The 17,507-nt window shown below is 40.3% G+C and overlaps 1 protein-coding gene across 1 annotated transcript; it reads left to right on the top strand.

Annotated features, from left to right (window-relative positions):
* The first annotated feature begins 2,650 nt into the window (after positions 1-2,650).
* Positions 2,651-8,657, top strand: LOC134421243 (ovalbumin-like). The gene is made up of 7 exons (XM_063161918.1): positions 2,651-2,818; positions 3,372-3,419; positions 4,695-4,823; positions 5,612-5,729; positions 6,497-6,639; positions 6,922-7,077; positions 7,813-8,657. Exons 1-7 carry the CDS (start codon positions 2,651-2,653, stop codon positions 8,215-8,217), a joined length of 1,167 nt encoding a protein of 388 aa, XP_063017988.1. The 3' UTR covers positions 8,218-8,657.
* Positions 8,658-17,507: the final 8,850 nt, after the last annotated feature.

The following is a 17,507-nucleotide window of genomic DNA, read 5'->3' as shown; positions in this document are numbered from 1 at the left end:
ACATTACTCTCAAACACTGCTCAGTAGTTCCTGAGCAACCAGAAGAAATTGCATGTGAAAATAAGAACATAGAAATGTTGGAAAGAGCTGCTTTCCCAGCTCCTTTGTCTCCTTGTTTATGCCAGCATCAGAGGAAAGCTCCTTCTTCTATTCAGATTTTCCCATCCTCGTTGCTGCTATAATATCCTCATTCTGAATGGGGAAAATGAAAACCACTCAAATTATCAGGCTCTGCACATACATCCCTGCATTTCAGCAAGGCAAAGAACACTGTTAAGGGGAGAGCAGCTCCCTTTCCTTTTTACAGAGGGTGCACTTACTGTTGTATGCCCTGTGACTTATAACATACAAATTTGGATTCCTATTATCCAACCCTATGGCCCTTGCAGACGCCAAATTTGTTTCTTTACTGCTCATCAAGTCTATTATTTAATAAAGAGTAATAGCTTGTTACAATTGAATTATATTTTATATTGTGCATTATGGTTGTCTAACAGACCATGAATGTTCCTGCTGACAGATTCTGTAGTTTATTCACCTGCCATAGTTACAAGGTATGGAAGATCTATGGGAATGGCCTGTGCAAGCACCATGGGCCTTGCTGCCATGACCTGCACAGAATGAAAATTAAAAGCTGACTCTTAGTCATTCTTTAAATATGACTGGCTGGTTTAAATAAATTTCTGAATACCTGAATACTCTGGGGTCAGGCTTACAACCCAGGAAATATGTAATTTCTGACCATTCCTCAAATCTTTTCCTCTTCCATGCCCATCTTCAGGCTCTTAAGTCATCTCATCATTGTTGCTCTAAATGTTTTCATCAAAATGAAGTTTTAGCAAAATGTGCTTTCTTCTCAAACCCTTTCTCCTCTCTTCCTGCACGCCTATGCTGTAGACCCTCATAGTGTGGCCTCAGGTAAAATACTGTAGGCTCACCTAGGCAGAGAAATGGATGTGGCTGTGCTTTTTAACAAGTACAAGTCATACACCACACCAATTTTTGCACTCCAGGAATATATTTCTGCATTTTCTCAGAACAAAAACCTTTCAGTCTTGAAAACTAAACAAAAAGTTTTGAGTTTGTTCTAACATGGAAAAAAACCCAACCCATTTAAAACCCTTCTCAATAGAATGACCATCCTGCAGCTGCTTTACTTGGGATTACATTACTTTGGCAAGGTCAGATGGCCACTGTTCTGGAGGAACTTCCCTCTGTACCACTGCACAGATGTTGTAGTGAGCTATTGCATGTCTACCAGACCTTCAGCAGTTAGCCCAGCATCCACCTTTCCCTTCATGACTGGTGGGAGTGCTGTTTTAGAGTGCTTTTGATACTGAGAGTGCCTCACCCCTGAGGAGAAGAGAAGGTTACACCAAAAGCTTAAATAATTCAGTTTTAAATCAGCTTTTAGGTAATAAATAAAGCTGACTTGCTGCAGATAGAATACCAGCTTAACCTAGGCCTGCTCAATGTTTCAAGGTGCAATGAATCGTGACAAAAGGCAGTGTTTGAAGATGACTCCTTGAAGGCAACAGTGGGAGTGTCTCAAAATCTTGCTCTATATATCACCAAGAGCTCAGGGAGCTGTTTAGCTGCAGCTGGCAAGCTGGATTATTACATGCCTCTTTGAAGTTCGTGGGGTAAGTATTTCTCCAAGAAAATGTAATGTCTAATTTGTATTCCTTAAGATGGAAAAAAAATTATAACATGTTTAAGAATCTTAAGGTAAGTACAAGACAGGTATGTAAAAAGACAGCATATACAGTAATTTCCCTTGCCTTCTCATTATATCTTATACTGTTTGACTGTCAAATACTTTTCTGTGTGTAAAATATGTGGCCTGTGCACCACAGCATTGAATAGAAAAGTTCTTTTTCATTTAAAACCTATTGTCACATTAAAACTACCCGTTTATAATTCTAATAATTGGGAATGAAGGTATTTCTCTTTTCTCAATCTCACTCCCTGACAAAACCCATATATTTTATATATATATTTATATATGTGTAGATACATATATATATGCATGATTGTGCTAAAAAGCATCAGCAGCAATTAAATGTCTGAAACAGAACCACAGGAAAACCCTAAATTTATTTGCCAGCATCCAAGCAGCTGTCTTACAGCTTGTATTATTGCTATAAACTGCAGAAAAGCAATCTCCAAATTTGTGGCTGGTTGTAGTAAGCAACGGTGAGAAGTACACAGAAAGTGTAATGTATGACTACACTTGATTTAAAGATGGAGAGCAGCCATAGAAGAAACGAAATAGTATGTTTGTATTGCCTCAAACACCATTCAGAGCCCTCTGGATGGCCAAAGAGAAACTCATTCAATGTTATATTTATCATATATAAGGGTGGATGAAACTTTCTATTTCCTAAAAGGCAAGTACAAGGTACTATCCTGCTAATAGGATTTTGTTGAAAGAAAGCAAACACGTATTCATATGTGAATGGATCAGGAGTTACAATATTTCTAATGACCACAGCATTTGTAGGCTTCACATCATTTACTGGTTTAGCATCACAAAACCATCAATGAAGTGGCAGTATCTGGGCTATTGGCAATACTCCTTAAAACAAGCACAACATGTTGTGACCATAAAGTGATATTTCTGTTTGCTTTAGGAAACACTGATTTCACAATGGGCTCCATCAGTGCAGCAAATGCAGAATTTTGTTTTGATGTATTCAAAGAGGTGAAACTTTACCACCCCAACGACAACATCTTTTATTGCCCCTTGAGCATGATTGCAGCCTTGGCCATGGTCTATCTGGGAGCAAGAAATAACACTGAGTATCAGATGGAGAAGGTAAGGTACATAAATGGGTACAAACTCTCTTTGATCCCATTCAAAGAGGCAGCAGAGTATCCATTTAGACCTTCCAAACCTGCCTAGCAAAAAAATGGCTTTCCAAACTCTGGAGCTTTTCAGTTATTGCATTTCCCCAATGAAGGGCAAGAACAACTTTTGGTTTTCATTAAGAAAGAGCAGTTTTGGAGGATGGTTAAGGCAGGTCTCTTGCTTCAGCTTATACTATCTCAGAGACCTGATTCCTTCCAGGTGGAAAGGACAACTTGAAACATACAAAAGATGAAACATTTGGAAAACAAGAGTCATAGTTATAAATACGATGCTGTAACGCTGTAGCTGATTTATGGACAATGCTGTTAACTGGAAAATAAGGGATCTAAGATGAGGATCACAATCACAGATTTTCACGGAGGGGCCTGGTTTAAAGCTCACATGAAATTTCTCAGTTCATCTTTGTGCTAATCAGACTTGCTTAGTGAAAACCTACTTAGCACAAATATCAGTGACTGACAGTGGACTTCACATACCTAATTTCTACTTGCAATTGCAGGTTCTTCACTTTGATAAAATTGCAGGACTTGGAAGTATCCAGACCAAGGTACAGAAGCCTAAGGTACATTGATTTCTCTTTCACATCCTTTTCCTGAGAATAGACTGTTCTGATTGTGATTTCAGTAGTTTCAACACCTTGCCAAACCTTTGCTAATTCTCTTAATTTAAGAGATGTAAGTTAAAAAAAAATACAACAAACCACCAAAGCCCAAAGAACAACAGCAACAAAACAAACGCCAAGCAAACAACCACCAACAAAAACAAACAAACAAAAACCACCCAAAATGAACAAAAACAACCTCCAAAACACCACTAGAAAAAGAAGACAGGCTGCACATACTGCAAGTGACAGGACAGGATAGGGTGCTTTGGGCACCAGGATACACTTTGGTGTAAATGAACTTCACACCTGCAAGTGCTGCTGGGCTACAGCCCTAGGAAAGGTCTCAGTGCCTGAAGCCTGAGTACAGTAGGCAGATTGCAACTGAGACTCCAAAGCGGGACAGCAGAAAAGAGCCCAGAATCCCCAAAGGATGGAAAGTAACCACACTCTTAAAAGCTACAGGGACATTTCCAGCCTCCAATTCCCACTGCTACCCCAAGAGAACCATGAGGGGTCCCAGTACCTTGCTACCTGTATGCTTCTGTCCATGTTAATCCGCTGCCTCTGTAAAGATAACAAAAGCCATGGAGCCTGGTGTGTCCCCATTTACTTGGGATCCGAAACACAAGGTGGGACTTAAAAGGATGAGACCTTTTTTTTTTTTTAACCAAAGGCAGTATCCAAAGCTAGGGCATTTAGGGACACAATAAGCATTTAGAAAGGAGCTGTTCAACACAAGTATTCTCAAAAAATACAGTCCCACCTACTGTTTATCATTGTGCAGTTTTCTTACATGCTTTTAGCCTGTGTCACCATTCCTGGAACTAGAGACAGATGATTCATTTTTTCACTGTATAACAAAACACTTCCTCACTCCCTTGCCATCTAGCTCTCTTCTTCCATCTGCAGCTTCTGCAAAATATGCCGTGAAAATGCAAGGAGTGCCTGGGATTTAGAGGCTTTGTACCTATGAAAAGTCACCAATTTCAATAATTAACCTCTAGAATGAGTGGCATAATAGGCTGTGAATTAATTATATATCATTAGCTGCTTATACTAAGAATCCCTCCCATGGAACTCTTAAACTCTACTACATGTTCATTTGCAAATGTTCAAACACTGTGTGTTTTCCCACATTATTTGTACCTTATAAATAATCCTCTTTCTCATAAAATAACCTAACAGCTGTACTTCTCTGTCTTCTTATCAACAACTTAGTGTGGCAAGTCTGCGAATATCCACCTACTGTTTAAAGAAATTCTCTCTGATATCACTGCACCAGAAGCCAATTATTCGCTGCACATTGCCAACAGACTCTATGCTGAAAAGACAAGTCAGATCCTACCGGTAAGTGATCTCTTGCTAAACCCTGTAAAATTCTGTAATCTGGGAGGACTGGCCAGAGTAGGTGACCATCTAATCCAACAGTCCCTACTGGTGTAGATTTACATGGCTTTTCCCTTTGCCATGGCCCTGGCAACAATCTAAATAGAAAGCAATTTGAGGCAAAAATACAGCCCTACTAAAAAAAATGAATGGAGTAATAAACAAAATGATTGATAATGTAACTCCTCACTCCCCACTTGCTCCCCCAAAGCATTTTATTTTAACTGGTTATTGGAGTTTTTCTCAGAAAATAATTTGACTTTCGAATATTTCTTCACTTGAAAACTCACCTCAAAACCAAATTTTGAAAGTGTCAAAATCTTTCTTTCATATTTCCAAAGCAAAAGATACAAATATTCTAAATAAAAGGGACTTCTTATTTTTAAAAATAAGGAAAATGCTTTGAAAAAAGGAAGTGAACATAAAGATGACAAAACCCTCTATAATGAACCTAAAACCTGGGGGTTTGGATCAGTCTTTCTTCCAGAAATTATTAAATATTTTTAATATATATGCTCTTAACTGGTTACATAGTAAAGATGTCAGATCTGAAGTTGTCGTAAAATTGTCATTGTCACAAAATATTTTTTCTGGTCCAGTTTTAGCAAATTCTTTCAGGAAGCAAGCAATGAGAACACCTTAACCATGACATCACTCTAAAAATCTTATTACCCAAATTTAATTTCACTCTTTTATTGTTTCTAAAAAATTACTAGTTCACTGGCTACAGTTAATTGGTGTCTTTACAGATTTACTTAAAATGTGTGAAGAAGCTGTACAGATCTGGTCTAGAAACGGTCAACTTCAAAACAGCATCAAATCAATCCAGACAGCGCATTAATTCTTGGGTGAAAAATCAGACAAATGGTAAGTCTGACAAGACTATGAAATATACTTCTCTCTGACAACTGCATTTTAGCAATTTCTGAAAGGACTAAACATTAGAGGAGAAATTTCCTCTTCCTGTCCCCATTAGTGGATATTTTCTGTAGAAAGGGATTACTCCATTGCACCTGTGTGGCAGTGACAGTGTGTTTTAAACACATCTGGCAAAGGCAGAGATGCCATGATATGCACACTTAATATGCACATTTTATATGCACTCTTTATGTATCTGGAGAGATTAACTCATGCAAGGTTACTGCCAGCTTCTCTAGACTATTGGCAGATATTTACAAGGATATGCTGGATAGGTAAGTGGGCTTCCAGGGGAGAAAGTAATGCATACTAAACTGAAGATGGGAAATAAATGATTCAGAAGCTTGTGTGCATTTATTGTGTTGAGGTGGGAGGAAAAACTTAGAGTGAATTGTGAGAAACAAACATACTGAGAAAATCTGTGTTGGTTCTTCCCTCTCCCTTTCCTGCTTTTCTATATAAATATTTATTTTTCCTAGGCACTGGTTAGAAATGTTCCTGGGAATCTATAACACTCTTGAACCTACCCGTCTTCTTGCAGAAATGTCTGGCCAGTTGCCAGTCTTTCAGTGTATTATTAAATCATCCTCATGAAACTTAATTCAATGTGCAGAGTTTTGGAGAAGGAGAAGTCAAGTGAAGGAGCAGTATATTGATTGACTTCTAAAACTATTGCTATGAAACTGACTACTCTGTGCCCTACTTTTTTCTTAAAGGACAGATCCGGGATTTCCTTGAACCAAGCTCTGTTAATCCTCAGACTGTGCTGGTCCTTGTGAATGCCATTTACTTCAAAGGGAAATGGAAGACCCCGTTTCAAGAAGAACACACTGAGGAAGTGCCCTTCAACGTGACAGAGGTGGGGGGCACAGACACACTTTCTGGCCAGATGTGTATTTGTTGTATTAACAGTTCTGTTGTCGTTGGCTGAGTGATTTACCTGGGGCCTCACTGTCAGATTTATGACAGCTGTGTCTGACAGAACAAACCAGCAGATGAGACAAAAATGGAGACACAACTCTTTTCCAAAGGCAGCATGGTTGAAGATTCAGTCCTGTCTTTTTAAAGGCCTTGTACATTTGTCTGACCAAAGAAAAAGTTTGCTCCCACATTGCATCGTCTCACATATTTGTTTTTGCAGCAAGAGAGCAGACCCGTGCAAATGATGTATCAGAACAGCACCTTCAGAGTGGGAAGAGTGGCTGAAGATAAAATCAAGGTCCTGGAGCTTCCGTACACCAGTGGAGAGCTGAGCCTGTTGGTGCTGCTGCCTGATGACATCTCTGGCCTGGCACAGGTATGGCCCTGGCAGGGTGAGCAGAAGGGCAGTGGCATCAGTGGGGCTTGGCTGCTGTCAGACCTTTTGCTGCTCATTGACATCCCAGCTACCCACCCCATGGCTGTGCTGGGCTGGGAGGGGAGCACAGAATCTGCCCAGGTGCTGAGGCAGAGCCTCTTAGAAGAGTCCTGAGCTCGGTTTTATAAAATGAAGGTAAAGCAGTGTAGTGCTGCTGCAGCCCTGCAGAAGAGGATGTATATATAGGCAGTGCTATAAAGTTACCCATTTGTATTCAAGAAAGGAGAAAAATCAATGCAGTCTAAAATATATGAACAATTATTCATATTTCAGTAATATTTTTAAATTATGAAATAGAGTTATTACAGATGTGGAAGAGTTTGCATTTGTTAGGTGCTACCAACCGTAGGTAAAGTTTCACGGTCCTGTTTTTTGCAGTCTTTCACAAGCTGACTAATTTGCAAGGCTGTGAAACTGTTGGGTTGTGCCTCATGAGACACAAGATTACTTGGACAAAGGAGGATGCATTAAGTTGGTAAAAATATGAATAAAAGGAGAGTGACACAGTCAGTACTGGAGAGGCAATTAATAAAATAGCAGAAGGATGCCAATAGGATGAGCTTCAGGAATCATTCTGGTTGGGGTTTTACTTTTATGATAGCCTTGACAGAAATGAATGGTAGGAAGAAGTTGGATTTGCATCTCACATGTTTCATTCCCTGCCTCTCTTTGCAGCTTGAGAACAAAATCAGCTTTGAAAAACTTACCGAGTGGACCAGTTCTGAGGTGATGGAAAAGAAGAGAGTAAAAGTGTACCTCCCACGCATGAAGATTGAGGAGAAATATAACCTCACATTTGTCCTGACATCCTTGGGTATGACTGACCTGTTCAGCCCGGCTGCCAACCTCTCTGGCATCTCTGCAGCAGAGAGCCTGAGGGTGTCTGAGGCTGTCCACAAGTCATACATGGAAGTCAATGAAGAGGGCACTGAGGAGAGCACTCGCTCAGCAGATGACACAGAAGACATTCTATATTCCTCTGAGTTTGAAGAGTTTAGGGCTGACCACCCATTCCTTTTCTTGATCAAACACAATCCAAGCAACCTGATCCTCTTCTTTGGTAGATATTGTTATCCCTAAAAAGAAAAGGGCTGGAAATAATGCCTGCCTACCCCTAAGAAACAGACCCTCTTTACTCTAGTATTGTAGTATAATCTTATCTCTTCAATATTTTCTGCAAGTGGAAAGGCTACTCTAAGTTGTACCTTTTCCTGAAGCTTCCATAGCAAAGACACACCTGCAGGTGAGGAAACAGCAGTGTGTTTGCTCCTTTCCCTTCTCAGGCTGGTTTCAGTGTGGATTGAGCTAAGCAAAGATAAGTCCTCAGAGAACAGAGCCCCTCAAAGACCAGGAAGTGGCCATATGATTTCACTTGAGGAAAGAATTGCAGACAGGGCTCCAAGTCTTTGGTATTCCATTACATAGAAAGCCGTGGGCTATGCTCATCCCATTCCCTGGTTCTATCCTCCTAACAATGCTCATCCCATTCCCTAGTTCTATCCTCCTAACAAACCCATGCAGTTCCCAAAACACTGGCTTTGAAATCCCCAGTCTGGAGAAAATGTTTGTGGACAAGATTTTGCAATGCAGGGTATTAATTTATGCCTATGTAATTTTTTTTTTTTTTTTTTTTTTTACTTATCTGTTGGGAAATGATGCACATATCCACTATGATCAGAACTGTCCTCTCACCAGGAGTACCTCATGTAATACTGAATTTCTTCCAGAGGCTTTCCAAAGTTATGGAGAGTTTCCCTTCCACTTCAGAATGTTCAAGGAGATCTAATTTTGTCTAGATGCAGTTATGTCTTGTCACAGAGCATAGCTTCAAAGCCTGAAACATGGATATCTGCATGACCCAGGACTCAACTGCCAAGCAAAAGAGTTATCTGAATTCTTGTTTAAAACATTGGAAGTCACTTCAAATTTGAGAACATTTTGATTTTTGTGAAGAATCCTAAAAGCGATGTTAAAGAATCTGATTTCTCCATGGGAGCTTTGTGAAAAAACACAGCTTTTAAAGTAATTCCTGTCTCTGTTGGTCTTGCTTAGCAAATAAACTTCAATTTGTTCCTGGAGAGTTCTCAGTTGTTCAAAACTCATGAACATTATTATTCCATGAATGTAGCTGGGCTTCTTTGTTCCTATGGTAATCCAAGACTAAATCTCTTGTTTTCAAGAAATACATTAGAATCCTAATTTTCTCTGTCTTTTTTTCTGATGTGTCCACTAGCATATCCAAGTATGGTTCCATTGACACAACATTATGACCTGTTTTCATTCTAATCATATATTACTGATTTTGATGCACATAATTGATTGCTTTCTTTCTTAACACAATAAAAGAAAGTCACTAATCTTGGTCATGAAATTATCTTAATTTTCTTAATTTTCTGGGTGGCTAACCCTTAAAATATTATTACGTTGGTAACTGTTGTGAGCAAAATGGGATGTAGTACAAATTCCTCCAGTTGATAGAATTAATAAAGTTATTTAGATATGAAGTTTCCTACCCATTCGTGAAATAAATGAATGCACACATCTATAGTTTGATTCCTCTCTGTAATACTGATTATCAAGAAATAGCCCAGTGAAGTATTAACTTGTTCTTATGTATTCTTTGATATAATTCCAATGGGTGTTAAAGATGCGCTACTAGTTGGAAAAATATTTCAAGGAAAAACTGTTCTGGGAACTCGGCCATTTGAGATGATGAAATCATCTGAAAAATCATATAACTCAAAGAGCAAAAGAAAGAATAAGTAGATGAACAACTCTTAGGCATTTTCCCCCTGAGAGTTTTGAGAGGAGGTATTCTGTCATTAATATCAGCTATTCCAATAATAAGGGACAGGGAAACCCTGAATGTACATATAGACTGGGCAAAAGGTTTCTGGAGAGAAGCCCCAAGGAAAGGGACCTGTGGGATCCTGGTCTATGGGATCCCTGGGGCTCCTGGTCAGTGGCAAGCTGAACACGAGCCAGCAGTACCCTGGCAGTCGGGAGAGCCAAACCTGTCCTGGGGGGCATCAGGCACAGCATGGCCAGGCAGGCAAGGGAGGGATTGTCCTGCTCTGCTCTGGGCTGGGGCAGCCTCACCTCCAGTGCTGGGGGCAGTTCTGGGAACCGCAGTATAAAAAAGACAATAAATTATTGGGGAACATCCAAAGGAGGGCCATGAGGATTGTAAAGGGCCTTGAGGGGAAGAAATAGAAGGACCAGCTGGGATCTTGGTTTGTTCAGCCTGGAGAAGAAGAGATTGAGGGAGAGATCTCATTGCAGTCTGCAGCTTCCTCAGGTGGGGAAGAAGAGGACCAGGAACTTATCCCCTCTCTGGTGACTCATAACAGGTCCTGAGGGAATATCAGGAATGTGTGTCAGGGTAGGCTTAGCTTAGATGCTAGGAAAAGACTTTTCACCCAGAGGGTGTTTGGGCACTGGAACAAGCTCCCCGGGAAAGTGGTCATAGCACCAGCCTGATAAAATTCAAGAAGTGTTTGGACAATGATTTTTGGTACATGCTGTGATTCTTGGGGCTGCTGTATGCAGGGCCAGAAGTTGAACTTCATGATCCTGATCCTTCCAACTCAGGACATTTTATGATTCTACTGTTCTATTTCCACATTAACATACAGTGTGGCATGATAAAAGCAGATGTGGAGAGGAAAGAAGGTGGTGATACCTGTCTGACATCCATGTTATTTGAATATCATCAGGATGTTTGTGATCTAGACTCAAGTTTTCTCCAGTGGTAAAGACAGCTATTTAACCAAGTAAATTTAATTCTTTTTCTTAAGAAATAAAAGCAGTGGTCTAAACTGTTCCAAGATATGCAAAATTTCAACATGTCAAGGCTTGCCATAAGCAGTTTAATCACTTTCTGCATCTCTTGTAGCCAGAAGCACTTGATCCAGTCTGTTAAATTTAAAAGCCTGTACACTTAAACAATAGGAAGACTTCAAGTGGGTTACATTTGAAAACTTTCCTTCCTGTGGTAATTAAACTGGAAAGTGCACAAAGTACAAAGATATGCCTCAGTGACCAATGTTGTTTCCTAAACAGCAATAATGGTCAAGATGAAGGAATGGGAGAAAAGCAAAGAGGCCATGACTCAGACACAAATACAAAGCTTCTCCTTTCCAAAAAGAAAAGATAAGAGGCAGTAAAAAGTGCAAATTCAGAAATACTGTACTAAACCTGTAACTTGCTTTAATATTTGATTTTAACAATATTAAAATGCTTCCAAAACTTCTAATGAAAAAAGGCAAAAATAAATAAACCTTGAGAACATCATTGTTGTGACTGGCATTTTTGTCACAGCCTTCCAAATAGGTTTTCTGAAGAACTTAGACTCTTTTTCTCATACAGACTGCTGTGCAGTACCAGAAATAAGGCTTAGCAGGTAACAAGACAAAATCTGAAACTTTCTGCATCTAGCGGTATAAATTGCACTCCTCCAGAAAGCACAAAGAGACATCCAAGGATCTGCCACTGTGAGGCAACATTTCTCTCCATGCAGCATGGAAACAATACCTGTCTGTGGGATGTGCGATATGCTCCCATTTCAAGCGCCTCATCCACACTGCTGCACTTTCTTTGCACATTAATGTGCAATAATCCTGCTCTCTCCATCTCCCTTGAGATCTTCCTCTAGATATAATATGGACGCAGAGAACAGCTGAGACTGAAAGTGAGCTCTGCTGATTCTTTATTCCAAGCTCCACCTTTCCATCAGGGTCAGCTACAGCAGGTTACTTGGGATCATGTCCTTCTGGGTTTTGAATATTTCCAAGGATGGAGACTCCACAGCCTCTTTGGGCAACCTGGATTTACCTCCCTATCCAAATGAAAATGTATTTTCTTATGTTTAAATGTAATTTCTGCTATTTCAGGTCATGTCTTTTCTCTCTTGTCTGTTCACAGGAGAAAGTCTAGCTGCATCTTCTTTTTACCCTCCCATCAAGAAGGTTATGCACATGGATAAAACCCCCTGCACTTCCTCCTCTCCAGGGAAACAACTCCCATGTCTCCAAGCCTCTCCTCTCATGACAGATACTTTAAGCACTTAATCATCTTCTCTGGTCCTGTTCCCCAGGACATACCCAGCTCTTTTGGAATGGAAAGCCCAGAGCCAGACAGTGCATTCCATCTGTGGTCCCACCAGTGCTGAGTAGAGGGGCAGGAAAGCCTCCCTTTACCTGCTGGCAGTGCTTTTTCTAAGGCATTCCCTTGTGCTGTTGACTTTACTTGCCACAAAGACACATTGCTGTCCCACAGTGTCAGCTCATTGTCTGCCAGGCCTCCCAGTTCTTTTTTGCAAAGCCAATATGATGGCATGGACCCTTGTGTAATGACATTTCTCCTTTTCTGCAGAGTCTTTTCCTGCAGGAGGCACGTCAGGTGTATTGCCAAGAATCTCAGTAGGTTGCCACTCAGAGGAGAGGAAGGCTTTGTGGAAGGATGTCTGTGTTGAAACAAACCAAAACATTAGTTTATCATATTTTGTGCAAAAGGAAAATGCTATTTTTCCTGAGAGTATGTGCCGAGATAAAGGACATGCTGGGCAGACTGTGAGTGATGGGAGGTAACGTAGCAGGCATGGTGACATGGGCAGTGTTAGCCACAGGCTGCCACAAACAGGCTTCTCTGTGGGGAGGGATGCTGGTAACTAAGCTCCCACGTGGCACAGTCAATGCCAAATGTCGTGCCAATGCCAGCTGCCATCTTTCCTGCCCTGTGTGTGTGCTGGCTGTAAGGCCCCTGTTACCCTGCTGCCTCCTTAGGAGCCAGTGAGTAAGGCCATTCCCAGTGTCACCCTGGAATCAGGCTGCTGGCTGATTCCATGGACTTGAGGGATGAATTAGAGACTTCATGTGTGCTGTGGTGACTGATGAAGGGACAGCTGCGTGTGCTGGTCCAGAACCTGCGCAGCTGCAGACCCTGGATGCTGTGTGCACTGCTGAGCAGATACAGTAAGAGGGAGCAACCTGTGACCAAATCCATCAGGGCTCTTCTGAAGATGCCTTCACTGGAGAAATTCACTTTGCCAACACTGAGATATGCACAGCCCTGTAACAGCCTGTGGGTGACCAAGGCAGCACTGCAAGCAAAGAGGTTCAACACTTCAGGATGGCACAGGGCTGCCAATGAAAGATAGCAGGTGGGCTAAGAGCTCCTGTCTGAAGGAGCTGACCAGATACGTGAAGTTTCTCCAAACTGAGGGAAGAACACAGGACAAGTGAGAGAGAAACCATCATTGATTAGGTACAGCACCAAGGTCTGCAGTAGCACCTAACTGAACAATCACTGGCATTCACTCTGAGCAAGACAAACACGAAACAATCCAAATGCTCCTTCCCACTGACAAAAGAACAGCAGAGTGGATGTGAACTAAGTCTTGAGCTCTGCGTGGGATGTTGTGATTGGATGAGAGGCTTTGGCCTGTGAGCTGACCTGGACTTCATATCCTTTTGTAAAGGTCCGAATGTCCAAGAGTCTGTTGGTTTAGGGACAGCACCACAATGAAATGCCCGGCAGTGGAAAGGGCAACTGAGCCTTAGCTGACCTCTTTCTTGGGACAAGCATTGTCAAACAAGGATATGTGGATAAACATATCCTTTTGTGATTGCGTTGCATTACACAGCTGTGCTGGACAGGGCAATACATTATCTTCTTTCCTAAGAGGCAGGAAGGTCTGCTTAACCTCACTGGACTCCATGACAGATCTAAAGCTGCCCAGTTCACTAGGCACTACCTCTCATATTCTTACAATTCTATGCTGATAGCTGATCATAATCATGATTTTTATTTACTTGTGAAATTATTTAGTTGTCTCTGCAATTTTCTTTACATTAATCATTCATTTGACCAATAAAAAATGGAAATGCTAACAAAAAGAGTAACCTGGGTGGTGCATTAGCACACTTCTCAAGCAGTGGACTGTCCCTTCTCTATTTTAAAGCAAAATAATTATTTCATTAGTGAATATATTACTCAGAAATATTTTGCTAACAGCAACAATGCTGTGAGTTACAAAACACCTGTACCAACTCATGGGACACCTTTGTAGCTACCAAGTTACAGGCTGTCTATGATGATACAAATATGATTCAGGGAGATGGTGCAAAAGGGCCAAGGTGGCTCCCATATGGTGAGTTGAAGCACACCACTAGATAATTTGATTGCCAAGGAAGAAGACTCAAGGCATATTCAAACATTAGAAGTGGCAAGGACAAACATACTGGCTAGTCCTTTGCCTTCTGAGCTGTCAAGTATATTGCAATGGACGTGTAGAAGGCAGTTTGAACAGAAACAAGACAGTTTTAAGATGGAAAGGCAGAAGGGGCAGCAGCTGCAGGAATAACTTGCAGTCTAGGGAGCATCTCCCAGCTGTATGGTTAAAGGTTCACCCTACACAGGCACATGCACTCATTTGACCTGTTGTCCTCCAGCAAGGTGGGACCCTTTTCAGCTAAATGGGACTCACAACAGTGGTGACCAGTTTACACACTGCCCCTGTGAGAGAATATCTCATTCTCTTTGCAAGAGACCTGCAGTGATGAGACACTCAAACAGACCAAAGTCTAAAGATCTTTCCTCAAAAGCCCTGTTCCTGCAATAACAAGGGTTGAAGTAGACTGGCCTGGACTGCACACTGTACCATCTAAAGTATCAGTGTGATGTAAATGCACCAGTCCAGACCAAGCTCTTCATGGCTCCTATTGCATGAGCAACTTCAGCTGAAAGGGACTATGAAGAACTGTACTAGAGAGAAAGGTTGGGATGATCCAGAGGCTTTCCTCTTTCACAGAAATGAAAAGGGTTAAAAAGTCCACCTCTACTCTCCTGAGGCATAATTTGTTCTAGACAATTTCAGAGTCATTTTGTGTATTGACTTTGGATTACTGTTTTAAAATTATGTGGCATTTGAGAGGTCAAAGCATTTTCTTTTATTGTCCATCCATTCTTTTATTTCAAAGGAATTATGCAACTGGTTTCTGCTTGCTATTGTATATTATGACTGTCTTGCAGACCATGAATATTTCTTCAGCTGGTTTGCTCAGCTGATGTGCCATGAAGAATGTAAGAAAGGTCTTGTAAGAATGTCTCTGTATGTAAAAAAGGCACATTTTGAACCTAGCATCTGGTGCTGTGACCTGTGGAAAAGAACAGCACACCTTAAACTACCCTTCAAAATTATAGCAGCAACTTCAAATCCTTTTCTGGTAGCATCTGACTAGGATCTAAATATCCTGATGCCTGAATTAAAAAGTTACAGAAATCTTGTCTTTCTTATTTTGTCAAATTCTCTTTCCCCAACACATTTTTCATTAGTTCTGTAGTTCTTCCCTGTATAGATGCACTGAAATTAATTTGTATTCTCAAAATACTCTCACTGAGGGTTTTGTTCCACTGATGTGCTGCCCAGACTGTGACTGTGTCTGAGTTCCTGGAACTAGATTGCTCTGGAATGAAAAACTGTCCTCTGTGAAACACTATGTCTATGGTCTTTCACAATGCAGCAAGGGACACCAGACAAATATATAACTTCTTGCAGAAAAATGTACTTCTGTTTTATTAAATTTGGCAATAAACATTGAAAGGAAATGCTCTTTCCTTGCTCCTCAGCGGCAAATTTTCTCCATTCTTTAGGAAGAGCTATGGATTCTGACAGGAAGAAAGACTGGTGATAATGGTAGTCCAGCCAACATTGGGAGAAAAATTGCAATAAATACATCCCTGCATATGCTGATCTTAGCAAAATTTGTAAGTTCACAAAATGATGACTCTGAAATGGATCAGGCCTATCACTATTCAAGACAGAGGAATATTAAAGAAAATAAGATGAAATTCCTTACATTCTACAAGACTGAATTCCTCACCACTCTTTTTTGTTTTATTTTCACAAGCTGTGTTACACTATTTGCTGCCATGGCCAAATCAACCTACTATTCAAGTTCCAATGAATAGCTTTTATCATTATTTTTGCTTCAGTCATTTTAATGTTCTCCTGTCTTTTCTGCAAGGTTTCATGTGCTTTGATGAATAAACCTTCCTTTTTGGAAACTTTAAATTAAAATCCCCTTTTCAGGCTTTTTTTTTTTTTTTTTTTTTTTTTTTTGTTTCAAAGAATGGACTTATTCCAAGTAAAAGTGCATGTCTGACATTGAGCTCCATCCATCACTTTATTGGGTAAACACAGAACAGACAGCATGGGGCGTGTCACAAAATAACACAAGATATATTCCAAGGGGTTTGTCAAGTCTGCCCCAAGTACAGCTGAGAAGCTGTGCTCTACCTTTCCCTGGTGCATCTGATAAGGTAAGCATTTCTTTCAATTATGGTTTAAGTTCTAATATGCAAGATAATAACAACTGTCTTTTACAATACTTATAATTGTATTGATGTAACCTCATGTTTGTGGCTTTCAGTATCAGTTGAAGAAACTAATTATCACAGGATGCCTTCTGCAGAAATCTTACCTGCCTTCAGATATGTCATCTGTATTATTTTGCTGTTTCAGTCTGCCATGCATAAAGTCAAAGTATTTGTTTTTATGAACTGTAGTTTTGTTTACTAATTCTTCCACATTGAAAAGCTGCTGATAAGCTACAACAGACCTTCTTCCTTCTTCCTCGATTGCTTTAACTTTTCATTTAGTATTAAAAGACAGAATTGAATTTGTTTAAATTCTATGTGTTATGTAAGATATTCTCTGAATAAAATCAAGGAGTGCAGAATGTTCAAATGATCCCATCATTCTACAGTTCTGTGTTATCTTTAATAGTTACATTTTCAAAGGTAAATGACAACAATAAAACCCCCAGGAATTTGCTTCATGAATCTGTTTCTTCTCCAGGAACAAAAACAGAGCTTAAAGCCTAAAATATAACAGTAAGTAGAATAGGTAAATAATAAAAAATCTACCTTATATCACCTATACAATCAGTTCAATCAATTAGAGAGAGAATGAGCATCCATTCTATCAGGGGAACAGTTAGATGCATTGTTGCTCAAATTATCTCACACTAGGAGATGACTGTCACATGAACATGTTGATTTGATAGGGACTGTGATACATATGGCAGAGTACCCTGGGTTGTGTTCTCTAGCAGCTGCACACTGTATTTTCTAGTCTGTGTTTTCTTCTTTCACCAGCCTATGCACAGCTGGCAGATGTCCAGCACTTTGATTGCTCATGAATCCAAAACCATATCTGCCTTTTAAATCCACACCACTGGATTCTGTTTGCTGAAAAAACTCTGTGCACTAAGTTTGGGGTTCAACTGAATTTTTTGCATTACAATTGACCTGTTTCACCACAGTAAGTCAAACTCTTTCTGTTTCCTTCAGACAACAGGGATTTCACA

Source organism: Melospiza melodia, chromosome 1 (genome assembly GCF_035770615.1).
Source record: "Melospiza melodia melodia isolate bMelMel2 chromosome 1, bMelMel2.pri, whole genome shotgun sequence".
In the NCBI taxonomy this organism is placed as follows: Eukaryota; Metazoa; Chordata; class Aves; order Passeriformes; family Passerellidae; genus Melospiza; species Melospiza melodia.
Note: the sequence above shows the minus strand (reverse complement) of the source record. Positions and strands in the feature narration are given on the sequence as shown.

Coding starts and splice junctions, on each gene's coding strand:
- LOC134421243 (XM_063161918.1), top strand. CDS start 2,651: ATGGGCTCCATCAGTGCAGCAAATGCAGAATTTTGTTTTGATGTATTC. Junction 3,420..4,694: donor TTGGAAGTATCCAGACCAAG/GTACAGAAGCCT, acceptor TCAACAACTTAG/TGTGGCAAGTCTGCGAATAT. Junction 5,730..6,496: donor GGTGAAAAATCAGACAAATG/GTAAGTCTGACA, acceptor TTTTTCTTAAAG/GACAGATCCGGGATTTCCTT.